The 13,257-nt window shown below is 48.6% G+C and overlaps 1 protein-coding gene across 1 annotated transcript in view; it reads right to left on the reverse strand.

Moving 5' to 3' along the window:
* Window positions 1–170: 170 nt before the first annotated feature.
* Window positions 171–13,257, reverse strand: part of LOC147982655 (uncharacterized) — a 30,748-nt gene continuing 17,661 nt past the window's right edge. Inside the window, exon 4 of the mRNA XM_087542629.1 lies at window positions 171–319. Coding sequence (XP_087398755.1) covers window positions 171–319 — 149 coding nt within the window. The remainder of the gene's footprint in view (window positions 320–13,257) is intronic.

Raw genomic sequence — 13,257 nt, forward strand, 5'->3', positions numbered from 1 at the left:
TGATACAAAGCATTAAGAGTATCACCCGGCCTCTGCATAACTAGGATGCACACAGCCAAACACCAGTAGTCTGATTAACAGAAAGATAAAAGACCGACAATTTGGCAACAGTAGAGTCTATAGACCGATACTATGCCTATGTCGAAAGAGATGGTGGACCGAGCGGGAGATTATGCTGCCATCCATGTTGGGTAAAAACCTCCGTAGCCACCTGCTCCAACAGCGTACACACCGCCTTGAATAGCGGTTGGTACTCCGCTCGTTGTAGCGTACACCACGTACGAAGCGAGTGCGTACAACGGAAAATAACCTGCAATGGAGAAACAGTTTTGTCATTAAAAACAACATCATTTCTACATAGCCAAAGCGACCATAGTAAGGCATACGCTCTCACCCTTATTAGCGTTTTGTATGCATTTGAAATACCGTCCAGCCAATGACCAAAAATATTGGCAACACTTGTGGGCGGACACAAATTTGATGCTATTTGGATGGTTGACCACGTAGAACGCGCAAACTTACAGTGAAAAAAGAGGTGTTTAATTGTCTCGTCATGAGTACAAAAACAACACTTCTTACTTCCCGACCAGTTGCGTCGTGCGAGGTTGTCTTTTGTTAGCACAACTCCCCTACGGAGATACCACATGAATATTTTGACTTTAAGTGGTACCTTCACTTTCCAATTTTTTTTGTTATTACTCACCGGTACCTCAGAATGCGTGAGTGCACGATACATAGAGTCTATTGTGAAAGACCACGATGTAGTAAGGTTCCAGCGAAACACATCACGACCTTGTCTCAGGATAATCGAATCCAGACGGGACAATAGATTATTCCATGACATAAGTCGGGTGCCAATCAAATCCCGCTTGAACAAAATATTTGGCGGGGATGAGCTGAGCACTTGCGCAATAGTATTATTCTTATCGCGTGCAATGTTGTATAAGGCTGGGTATTGTTCTCGGAGGCTAGCATTGCCTAGCCAGATGTCTTCCCAAAAATGAATCTCTGACCCGTCCTTTATCGCGAAAGACCCAAAGCGAAAGAGATATTTCTTTGCCGCCATTAGGCCGGCCTAAAAGTGTGAGTCTCCAGGTTTCCAATATACCTGAGACACTGCCTTTTGGCCTATATACTTATTGCGCAGCATGGTTTGCCAAACACCATCCTCAGTAAGAAGTTTGAACAACCATTTACTAAGTAGGGCCTCATTCTTGACCTGTAGGTCATGAATACCGAGGCCGCCCTGGTCTTTCGGCCTACAAACCACACTCCATTTGGCCAGTCTATATTTTTTCTTTTCACCATCTCCTTGCCAAAAGAACCTGGACCTAAAATAATCCAATCTTTGCAAGACCCCCTTTGGGAGCTGGAAGAACGAAAGCATATAGAGGATCATATTTGTGAGGACAGAGTTTATTAAAACCAATCGTCCTCCAACCGAGAGCAACTTGCCTTTTCAGCTGCTTAAGCGTTTCTCTAGTCGCTCCTCTACATGCTTCCACTCCGCAATGGTGAGACACCGATAATGAATTGGTATTCCCAAATATTTAATTGGGAATTGTCCATGTGCACAACCAAAAAGGTCAGCATAGTCGGCCGCTGCATCAACGGCTTCTCCAAAGAAGAACAATTCACTTTTATGGAAGTTAATCTTAAGACCCGACATTTGCTCAAATGCTGACAGCAAAAGTTTCAGGTTTCTAGCCTTGTCTAGGTCATGTTCCATAAAGAGAATTGTGTCATCGGCATATTGCAGAATAGAGAGACCACCATCCACTAGATGTGGCACTACTCCTGTAATCTGTCCGTCCTGCTTGGCGCGCTCAATCAGAATAGCCAACATGTCAGCCACAATGTTAAATAACATTGGGGATATGGCATCACCCTGTCGTAGTCCTTTTTTGTCTAAAAGTAATGGACGACATCATCATTGACTTTGATGGCCACACTACAACCAGTTACAAAATTTTGGATCCACTTGCACCATTTATCGGAGAAGCCTTTCATCCTTAGGGCCTGTTGGAGGAAAGACCATTTGACCTTGTCATAGGCTTTTTTGAAGTCTATTTTGAATACTACTCCACTCATGTTTTTTCAGTGCATCTCATGGACGGTCTCATGCAGGATTACTACACCATCGAGTATGTTCCTTCCTTGCATGAAAGCTGTTTGAGATGGCCGGACAACATGGTCAGCTACCGAGTTTAATCTATTCGTCGCCACTTTGGTGAAAATCTTGAAGCTGACATTAAGGAGGCATATGGGTCTGAACTGTTGAATCCGTTCGGCCTCCTTAATCTTCGGCAACAAGACAATCTCGCCAAAATTAAGTCTGAATAAGTCAAGTCGGTCGGCATGAAAACAATTGAACAACTCTAAAAGGTCAGACTTGATGATATCCTAGAAATTCTGATAGAATTCTACGGGGAAACCATCAGGGCCTGGAGCTTTGTTATGTTCCATTTGGAACACCGCAGCTCGCACCTCCTCTTCTGAGAATGGTGTCGTTAGGATATCGTTTTCTTCTGCCGTGACATGTGGAATATCATCTGTTCGGGTCTCATCAAGGGTGAAATTCCCTTCAGTCGGCGCTCTGAAAAGAGATTTGTAGTATTTGGTGATATACTTTTTGAGCTCCTCCTGACCTTCGATCCCCCCCTCATCTTGTTAGAGACTATAAATACATTTCTTCCTATGCCACCCATTGGCGACCAATTGGAAGTATCATGTATTACTATCACCCATTAAAATGAAGTCAGCTTTGGATCTCTGGTAGTATTTGATCTCCTCTTCTCGTAGTAGACGGGCGACCATCTCATTAGATTGATTTTTCAATTCAATCTCTTGCTGAGATAATGTGCGCGTCTCTGTAATTTTGTCGAGGTCATCAATGATGGTACAGAGCCTTTGTTTTTCCTTTTTATAAATTCCGTTGGTGTGTTTTGCCCATCGAGAGAGGTGTCGCCTCATGGCTCTTATTTTAAAGATCCATCGCTGAATAGGTGTACGACCAACAGCAGGCCTCTCCCAAACATTCTTGATCATGTCTACGAATCCGTCCCTATGCAGCCATCCCAATTCAAATTTGAAAGGGCACTGGGTGGCTGGGTTCGTAGAGTTAGAATCCAGAATGATGGGTGCATGATCCGATAAGGCGTCGATACGCTCTAGGGCTCGCACGGTTACCAGAGGAAATTTTAGTTCCCATTCGGTATCCATTAATACCCTATCGAGCTTCTCGTATGTCGGCACAGATCGGTTGTTTGCCCAAGTGAACTGACGACCCGACATACTGGCCTCCCGAAGATCCAAACTGTCTATCACAACATTGAATAGGAAAGGCCAATGAGTGTCGAAGCGGTCATTATTTTTCTCTTCCTGGTATCTCAGAATGTTAAAGTCCCCTCCAATAAGCATTGGGTACGGGTTATTCTTAGCCAGGTTAACCAATTCCCGAAGGAAAGCAGATTTATGCTCATCTTGGGCAGCCCCATAGACAGCGACAAGAGTCCATGTAAAATTGTCAGCTCTATTCCGCAGGTGAAATTTTATATGAAATTCACCGATCGAAAAAGCCAACAAGTCCATGGTTGTTGTCATTATCCCAAGAAGGATTCCTCCAGATCTTCCACGAGCTGGTAGACTATGCCATGCGTAGTCGAAACCACCTGATAGGTGATCGAGGACATGCGGGCGAAAGTCACACTTGCCAGCCTCAGAAATTGCCACAAAATCCAAACTGTGTTCCCGGACACAATCACTGACGTGTTTATGTTTAGCCAAGTCTGAAAGACCTCTGCTATTCCAAAACATGCCTCTCATGTGGAAACTCGGGTTTGCGTTGAACTCTTCGCCTTCTTGGGCGGTTTTTGTTTCTTTTTGGAGGAGTGCGACTTAGATTTCCGCGAAGACGCCGTGAAGTCACAAAACATGGACCCAGGTCTTGCATCATCCAATCCAACCTCGGTAACCTCACCAACCAAGTGGGATATAAGCAAACCATCATATTTGGCATCCGCTTCATCCTCCTCCTCGATTTCGAGGTCAGGTATGGTGGTTTTACATTTCGGAGAAACCTTTAAGCGGTCGATCTCCATATGTTTAAGCACCCGTACCGACAAATTAATTTCATTGTCATTACTTCCCATAGATACACTGACTTTATTTAAACTAGTAGAAATATGGTTGTCGGACAAAGAGAGAAATGACTGAGCGGACGAGGTACCTGTCATGGGGTCTGTCGGTGTCAAAACCGGCGGATCTCGGGTAGGGGGTCCCGAACTGTGCGTCTAGGCGGATGGTAACAGGAGACAAGGGACACGATGTTTTTACCCAGGTTTGGGCCCTCTCAATGGAGGTAAAACCCTACTCCTGCTTGATTAATATTGATGATATGGGTAGTACAAGAGTAGATCTACCACGAGATCAGAGAGGCTAAACCCAAGAAGCTAGCCTATGGTATGATTGTTGTTTTGTCCTATGGACTAAAACCCTCCGGTTTATATAGACACCGGAGAGGGCTAGGGTTACACAGAGTCAGTTACAATGGTAGGAGATCTACATATCCGTATCGCCAAGCTTGCCTTCCACGCCAAGGAAAGTCCCATCCGGACACGGAATGAAGTCTTCAATCTTGTAACTTCATAGTCCAGGAGTCCGGCCAAAGGTATAGTCCGGCTATCCAGACACCCCCTAATCCAGGACTCCCTCAGTAGCCCCTGAACCAGGCTTCAATGACGACGAGTCCGGCGCGCATATTGTCTTTGGCATTCCAAGACGGGTTCTCCTCCAAATTCCATGTATCTGTTGAATAATGTCCGGTTTCTTGTAAATGTAGCGCTCCTTGGCTTCTACGCCCAATAATGGCTGTCTTCCACGTGTCAAACGAATACGAAAAGTCAGGGTGTTTTTACATTTACACCCCTAGCCGCGCAAATGAGCTGCCTATTTAAAGGGACGAGGATTTAGATCCAAACCACACCATCTCCCCTCCGTGAGCATTCATCAGAGCGTATCCGACAGAGGTTCATTCCATCATGGCCGGCCGTCGCAGCTCCTCCTCTCGCCCTTCCAGCCCTCAGCCTGGAGATTGGGAGAGATACTCCATCCCGCACAGCGAGCTAGTGACGCTCCAGACCAAGGGATTTCTCCCCCCGGCCTATATGGTCCCGGTTTGAGCCGGACTTGCCACCTATAATGGCGGAGAGCAAGCGGAGAGCGCCCCCAATCCCTCCAAAGGAGAGAGGGTATGCCTTGTCCCTTATTTAATAAGAGAGCTCGGATTTCCAATTCATCCGTTTCTCCGGGGGCTCCTGGAGTTCTATGGCCTCCAGTTTCACAACCTCACGCCTGCCTCCATATTGCATATCGCGGGCTTCGTAGCCCTTTGCGAGCTGTTTTTGGGCTGCGAGGCTCATTTCGCGCTGTGGAAGAAGCTATTCTGCCTTGTGCCCCGTTCTCAAAAGGGTTCAATATATCAAGTGGGCGGAGCCGAAGTGTGGCGCATCGCCGGGACCGGATACCTATCCGGAACCCCAAAGAAGGCGTTCGAGGACTGGCCTTCGGAATGGTTTTATATAGAGGACGTCCCGTTGTCGGATCCTGTCCGGATCGGCCTTCCTAAGTTCGACAGTGCTCCCCTGAAGAAGCGCCTAAGCTGGCGTCCACGGAGCCCTCAGAAGGAAAGTGACAAGGACGTTCTTTACCTGATGGGCCGAATAAGGTTGTTAGCTCATTCCGGACTGACCATGATCGGGGTCATGGCCGCGTGCATTAGCAGGGGGTGCAGCCGCTTCAGTATAGAGGCCACCCCATGTGGGACTTCAACGGGGAGGACGACGCCACCCGCCACGGCCGTAAGGGGCCGGAATCGGCTGCCGCTCTAATAAAGATCTTGTCCGCTTTGTACAAGGGAGAAGAGGAGGAATTTCTCCGCGTCAACGCATAGGGTGGATTTTCGTATAATCCTCCAAGTTGGGTAAGTGGACACTTTTACTTGCCCATCCGTTTTATATTTCCATCGTTAAACATTCAGTCTAACGATTTTGACGCAGGAACTGCGCCAGGCTGTTAAAGAAATAAACAACCCTCCTCCACAACCCAAGGATCCGGGACGGTCCCTCGACCCGGCCTCCCAAGAGGATCCGGACTTATCTGTGGAGCTGATTGATGGGGTGTTTCATCAATTGAGCAAGGACAACACCTTGGTGGCCATTACGGCCGATTACCCAGGGCTACTCCCTGCCTCACAGGTAACTAAGACCGAAGTCCCAGCACTTTGAAAAGGGATCCATCCTCGCGTGTATTCGAGTGCCGTATAACAACCGTGTTTTGCAGGGGAGGTCCTTGAGACGGGAGGCCGAGCCTGCGGTGACTAGCCAACGAGGGGCTACAAGGCCCCGCGGGCTGAAAAGAAGTGCGGTCCGGACTGAGATGCCGGCGCAAAGGTATAGCGCGCCATCTTATTCCCAGGTATTATTCCTTCAAGGCATATTAACGCTCGTGCTCTCTTCAGGACAAAGAGATCTCGCCGGACTATATCCGGAGAGGTTCCCAATCGCGCCTCCACTAGCCAGGTTCCAAAGCCTGGTCTGGAAGCGGAGGCGAACACGAGGCGTGCACCGGACGCTCCTCCGACAGAGGATGCGGACAGGCTGTCTGCTACCAATTCCAAGGTGGAGATTGCCATGAACCACAGGCGTCGCCGGACAGTTCTTCGCGACGCTTGTTTCTCCCAAGAGGCATTGGATGCCTTCAATTCGGGAGATGCGTACCTTCGTGCCGCTAAAAATGGTCTGGCCAGAGCCACGGAGCAATATGTAAGAGACATACGGGTGAGAAAATTTAATGGTTATATATATCAGTAGCCCCCGAGACTTGAAACAGTTAGAATAACTAATTTAAGGATCATTTATAATGCAGGTTCTTATGGAAAAGAATACCCAACTGTCCCAGGAGCTAGAAGAGTGCAAAGCCCAACTTGAGGCCGCACTAGCCGCGGCAGGGGAGCCCAAGGAGACCCCCTCTGGTAAGATACGCTTCGAAAGATAAGTATTTTGTGAAGTGCGGCGTGGGTGCAAATCTGACAAATGAAATTGCAGACGGCGCCGGATTAAATCCGGATAAGCAACAGCTCCTACGCCAGCTAAAGGCTGGTGAGAGCGTGCTGACAAAGATGAGGCGGGAGAAGAACGATCTCCAAGATGCCAACACCAAGCTGGGCGTTGAACTGAAGGATGTTCGTGCCCAGCTGTCGGACTCCGTTAAGGAGAATCAGCGGCTTCGACGCGGCATATTTAGTAAGTGCTTAAACGAACTTTAAAAAAGAGTTCGGCGAGGAAGTCGACTAACAGAGTAATGTCTGTAGGTATGCTAACAGGTCGTCCTGCAGAGGAAATGCCCGGTTCTACGGGTGACCTTCTTCCCGAGCTCTCACAACTACACGAGCGAGTTCGGCAGGTGATGCAAGGCGTCGCCTAGGCCTTGTGGCCATCCATCTCCATGCCCGAAGGCCTTGGAGAGCTTGCATAGAAGCTGAAGGGAGCGCGGCGGCGCTTCCGATTGTGGAAGATATTGGCCTGCCGTCAAGGCGTCAGGGAGGCCTGGGCTATGGTGAAGACGCTGTACACGAAGGCTGACCCAAACCACATGGCCGAGGTCGGACCCGTGGGGCCTGATGGGAAGGAGATCCCTGTGAGCTTAGTATACGGTCAAGTAGAATTGGCCGAAAAGTATTCCCAACAGGACTGTAAACTAGACAGCCTATTAGATGGTATTGAAGAGGAATACAATCAGTCAGATTGACTATGTATTTTTAAGTGACATGTGTAATGCCTTCTAGCCGGATTGTAGATCGTTTGTCATGGCCGATCTTTTCGCTTCAACCTCGGGACCTGACGGTCCGGAGTGTGTCCGAATACCCTCGCGATTATATAAGAACCGGGGCATGCGTGGAGACCACGCGTAGGGGTCATTTATTGCTTGAACAAACAAGTGCCCAACTAGTTATGTTATATTACATGGTTAGTAAGAAACATCTTCCAGGGAGAATAGTTCCGTTAGGGGTTCCTTTTCCTGGGAGGCATGCCCTAAAGTGCATGTCCGGACTGCGAAAAGAGACGCAGGAGAAACATCTGGGGGCGTATAAATAAGTGAGAAATCATCTTTAGTTCACCGACCAAATATTCCCTTAATAAACGCTAGCTTTCGGCTTCACCCAGTCTGGTACACATCCGGCTGACCCGGCAGTAACAATCACAGAGGTGCTCCCTTTACCACCTAGCCAAACAATCGGGAATGTAGGGGTAAGCACAGGAGCCAGGCAACCCAGCTTGGCCAAAATTTAAGTCATATCGATGCATATAATGGTGAATAAAAGGTACATGCGGAAGTGTGACACATGTGTTGGGCATGAAGCCCGTATAAATAAGCTTCTGTTTGAAGAAGCCCCCAGGTTTAATGAGCGCGGATAGCGCGTCAGTTGATGAGCCTTTAAAGGCTATAAGAGAAAGGGAGGGGAGAAAGAGAGAAATGTAAGACAGAAAGTATATAAAAAATGGACAGAGGAATGAGACAAACACAGAGTCCGGCGCTAGGCATAGAATCTTCGGAGACGGGCTGCGTTCCATGGGTTCGGCTCGAGTCGGTTATCGATGCGTCTCGCAGGCGGTACGCTCCACCAGTCAGGACTTGGTCAATTATGAAGGGACCTTCCCATTTGGGCTTGAGTTTGTCCTTTTTCTTGTCCAGCAGGCGTAGAACTAATTCGCCAACATTGTAATTTTTGGCCCGTACTTCTCTGCTCTGGTATCTTCGAGCCTGCTGTTGATAGAATGCAGAACGAGATTTTGCCACGTCACGCTCCTCCTCCAAGGCGTCCAAACTGTCCTGCCGATCGAGCTCGGCTTCTCTTTCTTTGTACATGCGCACACGAGGTGAGTCATGAATTATGTCGCAGGGCAAAACGGCCTCTGCGCCGTACACCATGAAGAATGGTGTGTATCCGGTGGTGCGATTCGGCGTGGTCCGCAGCCCCCAGAGTACGGAGTCGAGCTCCTCTACCCAGTGCGTATTAGATTCGTTAAGGGACCGCACTAATCTGGGTTTGATGCCGCTCATGATAAGACCATTTGCTCGCTCGACCTGGCCGTTAGTTTGTGGGTGATAGACGGAAGCATAATCGAGCTTGATGCCCATGTTTTTACACCAGAGTTGTACCTCGTCGGCCGTAAAGTTCGTGCCGTTATCGGTGATGATGCTGTGTGGGACGCCGTAACGGTGTACGACCCCGGATATAAAGTCTATCACCGGTCCGGATTCGGCCGTCTTAACAGGCTTGGCTTCTATCCATTTGGTGAACTTATCCACCATGACCAGTAAGTATTTTTTCTTGTGGGTTCCTCCTTTAAGGGGTCCAACCATGTCAAGCCCCCAGACCGCGAAGGGCCAAGTGATGGGGATAGTTTGGAGGGCGGTGGGTGGCATATGGCTTTGGTTTGCAAAAAGCTGGCAACTGACGCATCGTTGGACTAAGTCCTGAGCGTCTGCCCGGGCCGTCGGCCAATAAAAGCCTGTACGGAAGGCCTTGCTTACAAGGGACCGAGCTGCAGCGTGATGACCGCCGAGTCCGGCATGAATTTCAGCCAGAAGGTTCCGCCATTCCTCTTCGGAGATGCACCTTTGAAGGACTCCGGTAGTACTTTTCTTATAAAGCTCTCCCTCATGGACTTTATAGGCTTTAGATCGCCGCACTATGAAGCGTGCCTCGTTTTGGTCCTCGGGGAGTTCCTGCCTAGTAAGGTAGGCTAGGAATGGTTATGTCCACGGGGCGATGACGACCATTATTACGTGGGCTGAAGGTGTTATTTCATTGGCAGAGCCTCCAATTATGTCAGAGTGTTCGGTGTCGGGCAGTGCGGTTGGGTCCGGGCTGTTATTGCCGGGTTCCCCTTCCCATACTACGGATGGCTTGAACAGCCTTTCCAAGAAGATGTTGGGGGGGACTACATTGCGTTTTGCGCCGATGCGTGCCAGGACATCTGCCGCCTGATTATTTTCCCGGGCTATATGGTGAAATTCGAGCCCCTCGAACCGAGCTGACATTTTAAGACGGCGTTGCGGTAAGCTGCCATTTTTGGATCCTTGGCATCAAAGTCTCCATTTATTTGGGATATCGCGAGGTTCGAATCCCCGCGCACCTCTAGGCGTTGAATGACCATGGATACTGCCATCCGGAGACCATGTAAAAGGGCCTCATATTCGGCTGCATTGTTGGAGTCCGTGTACATTATCTGGAGTATGTATTGAACTGTGTCTCCTGTGGGGGACGTCAAAACGACGCCAGCCCCTAGACCGGCCAACATTTTGGAGCCGTCGAAGTGCATGATCCAGTTTGAATATGTGTCGTACTCTTTAGGGAGTTCGGCTTTCGTCCATTCTGCGACGAAGTCGGCCAAAAACTGGCGACTTAATAGCTCGCCGTGGCTTGTAAGTTATGTCGAACGGGAGGAGCTCAATGGCCCATTTTGCAATCCGGCCCGTCGCGTCGCGGTTGTTTATAATATCGTTAAGTGGCACTTCCGAGGCTACTGTTATTGAACACTCTTGAAAGTAGTGTCGCATCTTCCGGGATGCCATAAATACCGCGTACACAATCTTTTGATAATGCGGGTACCGTGACTTGCACGGAGTAAGGACAGTGGACACATAATAGACCGGCTTTTGAAGGGGGAATTTGTGTCCGTCCGTTTCTCGTTCGACGACGAGCACTGCGCTTACAACCTGATGAGTTGCTGCAATGTATAATTGTTGGGTTTCGTAGTAATTTCAAAAAAATTTCTACGCACACGCAAGATCATGTGATGCATAGCAACGGGGGGGGGGGGGAGTGTGATCTACATACCTAGTAGATCGACAACGGAAGCGTTTGGTTGATGTAGTCGTATGTCTTCACGATCCGACCGATCAAGCACCGAAACTACGGCACCTCCGAGTTCTAGCACACGTACAGCTCGATGACGATCCCCGGACTCCGATCCAGCAAAGTGTCGGGGAAGAGTTATGTCAGCATGACGGCGTGGTGACGATCTTGATGCACTACAGCAGTAGGGCTTCGCCTAAACTCCGCTACAGTATTATCGAGGACTATGGTGGCTGGGGGCGCCGCACACGGCTAAGGAATAGATCACGTGGATCAACTTGTGTGTTCTAGGGTGCCTCTGCCTCAGTATATAAAGGACCAAAGGGGGGAAGGCTGGCCGGCCACATAGGGCACGCCAGGAGAGTCCTACTCCCTCTAGGAGTAGGATCCCCCCCCAATCCTAGTTGGAATAGGACTTGTGGAGGGGGGAAAAGAGAGAGAGGGGCCGGCCCCCTCTCCTTGTCCAATTCGGACCAAGGAAGGGGAGGGGCGCGCGGCCCATGTAGGGCTGCCTCTTCTCTTTTCCACTAAGGCCCATCATGGCCCATTTAGCTCCCGGGGGGTTCCGGTAACCTCCCGGTACTCCGGTAAAATCCCGATTTCACCCGGAACACTTCCGATATCCAAACATAGGCTTCCAATATATCAATATTTATGTCTCGACCATTTCGAGACTCCTCGTCATGTCCGTGATCACATCCGGGACTCCGAACAACCTTCGGTACATCAAAATGCATAAACTCATAATATAACTGTCATCGTAACCTTAAGCGTGCGGACCCCACGGGTTCGAGAACAATGTAGACATGACCGAGACATGTCTCCATTCAATAACCAATAGCGGGACCTGGATGCCCATATTGGCTCCTACATATTCTATGAAGATCTTTATCGGTCAGACCGCATAACAACATACGTTGTTCCCTTTGTCATCGGTATGTTACTTGCCCGAGATTCGATCGTCGGTATCTTAATACCTAGTTCAATCTCGTTACCGGCAAGTCTCTTTACTCGTTCCATAATACATCATCTCACAACTAACTCATTAGTTGCAATGCTTGCAAGGCTTATGTGATGTGCATTACTGAGAGGGCCCAGAGATACCTCTCCGACAATCGGAGTGACAAATCCTAATCTCGAAATACGCCAACCCAACATGTACCTTTGGAGACACCTGTAGAGCTCCTTTATAATCACCCAGTTACGTTGTGACGTTTGGTAGCACACAAAGTGTTCCTCCGGCAAACGGGAGTTGCATAATCTCATAGTCATAGGAACATGTATAAGTCATGAAGAAAGCAATAGCAACATACTAAACGATCGGGTGCTAAGCTAATGGAATGGGTCATGTCAATCACATCATTCACTTAATGATGTGATCCCGTTAATCAAATAACAACTCATTGTTCATGGTTAGGAAACATAACCATCTTTGATTAACGAGCTAGTCAAGTAGAGGCATACTAGTGACACTTTGTTTGTCTATGTATTCACACATGTATTATGTTTCCGGTTAATACAATTCTAGCATGAATAATAAACATTTATCATGATATAAGGGAATAAATAATAACTTTATTATTGCCTCTAGGGCATATTTTCTTCAATAATAGCATTGGTTCGCCAATGCTTGGCGCGGCCAGGACTGGGTTTGTTGCCAATATGGCTTTTATTTCGTCAAGTCCGGCCGTGGCTGCATCCGTCCACTCAAAGTGTTTGGTGCGCCGAAGGAGGCAATAAAGGGGTAGTGCCTTTTCTCCCAAGCGGGAGATAAAGCGGCTCAGAGCCGCCATGCATCCGGTTAATTTTTGTATTTGTTTGAGGTCCTTTGGGATGTCCAATTGTGACAAAGCTCGGATCTTGGCTGGATTTGCTTCAATTCCTCTACCGGATACAATGAAGCCCAAGAGCTTTCCGGCTGGTATGCCGAAAACATATTTTTCCGGGTTGAGCTTGATGTCGTATTTTCGGAGGTTATCGAATGTGAGCCTCAAGTCGCCTACTAGAGATTCGACATGTCTTGTTTTAACGACCACGTCATCTACGTATGCCTCCACTATTTTGCCGATCTGGTTTGCCAGACATGTCTGAATCATGCGCTGATATGTTGCGCCGGCGTTTTTGAGCCCGAAGGGCATTGTGTTGAAGCAGAACGGGCCGTATGGTGTGATGAATGCCGTTGCGGCTTGGTCTGAGTCTGCCATCTTGATTTGATGGTAGCCGGAGTATGCGTCGAGGAAACACAACGAATCGTGTCCTGCGGTAGTGTCGATAATTTGATCGATGTGGGGGAGGGGGAAGAGATCCTTTGGGCAAGCCTTGTTAAGGTCTTTAAA

This window comes from Triticum urartu, chromosome 2A (assembly GCF_056163025.1).
Source record: "Triticum urartu cultivar PI428250 chromosome 2A, HENAU_Tu73, whole genome shotgun sequence".
NCBI classification, from domain to species: domain Eukaryota; kingdom Viridiplantae; phylum Streptophyta; class Magnoliopsida; order Poales; family Poaceae; genus Triticum; species Triticum urartu.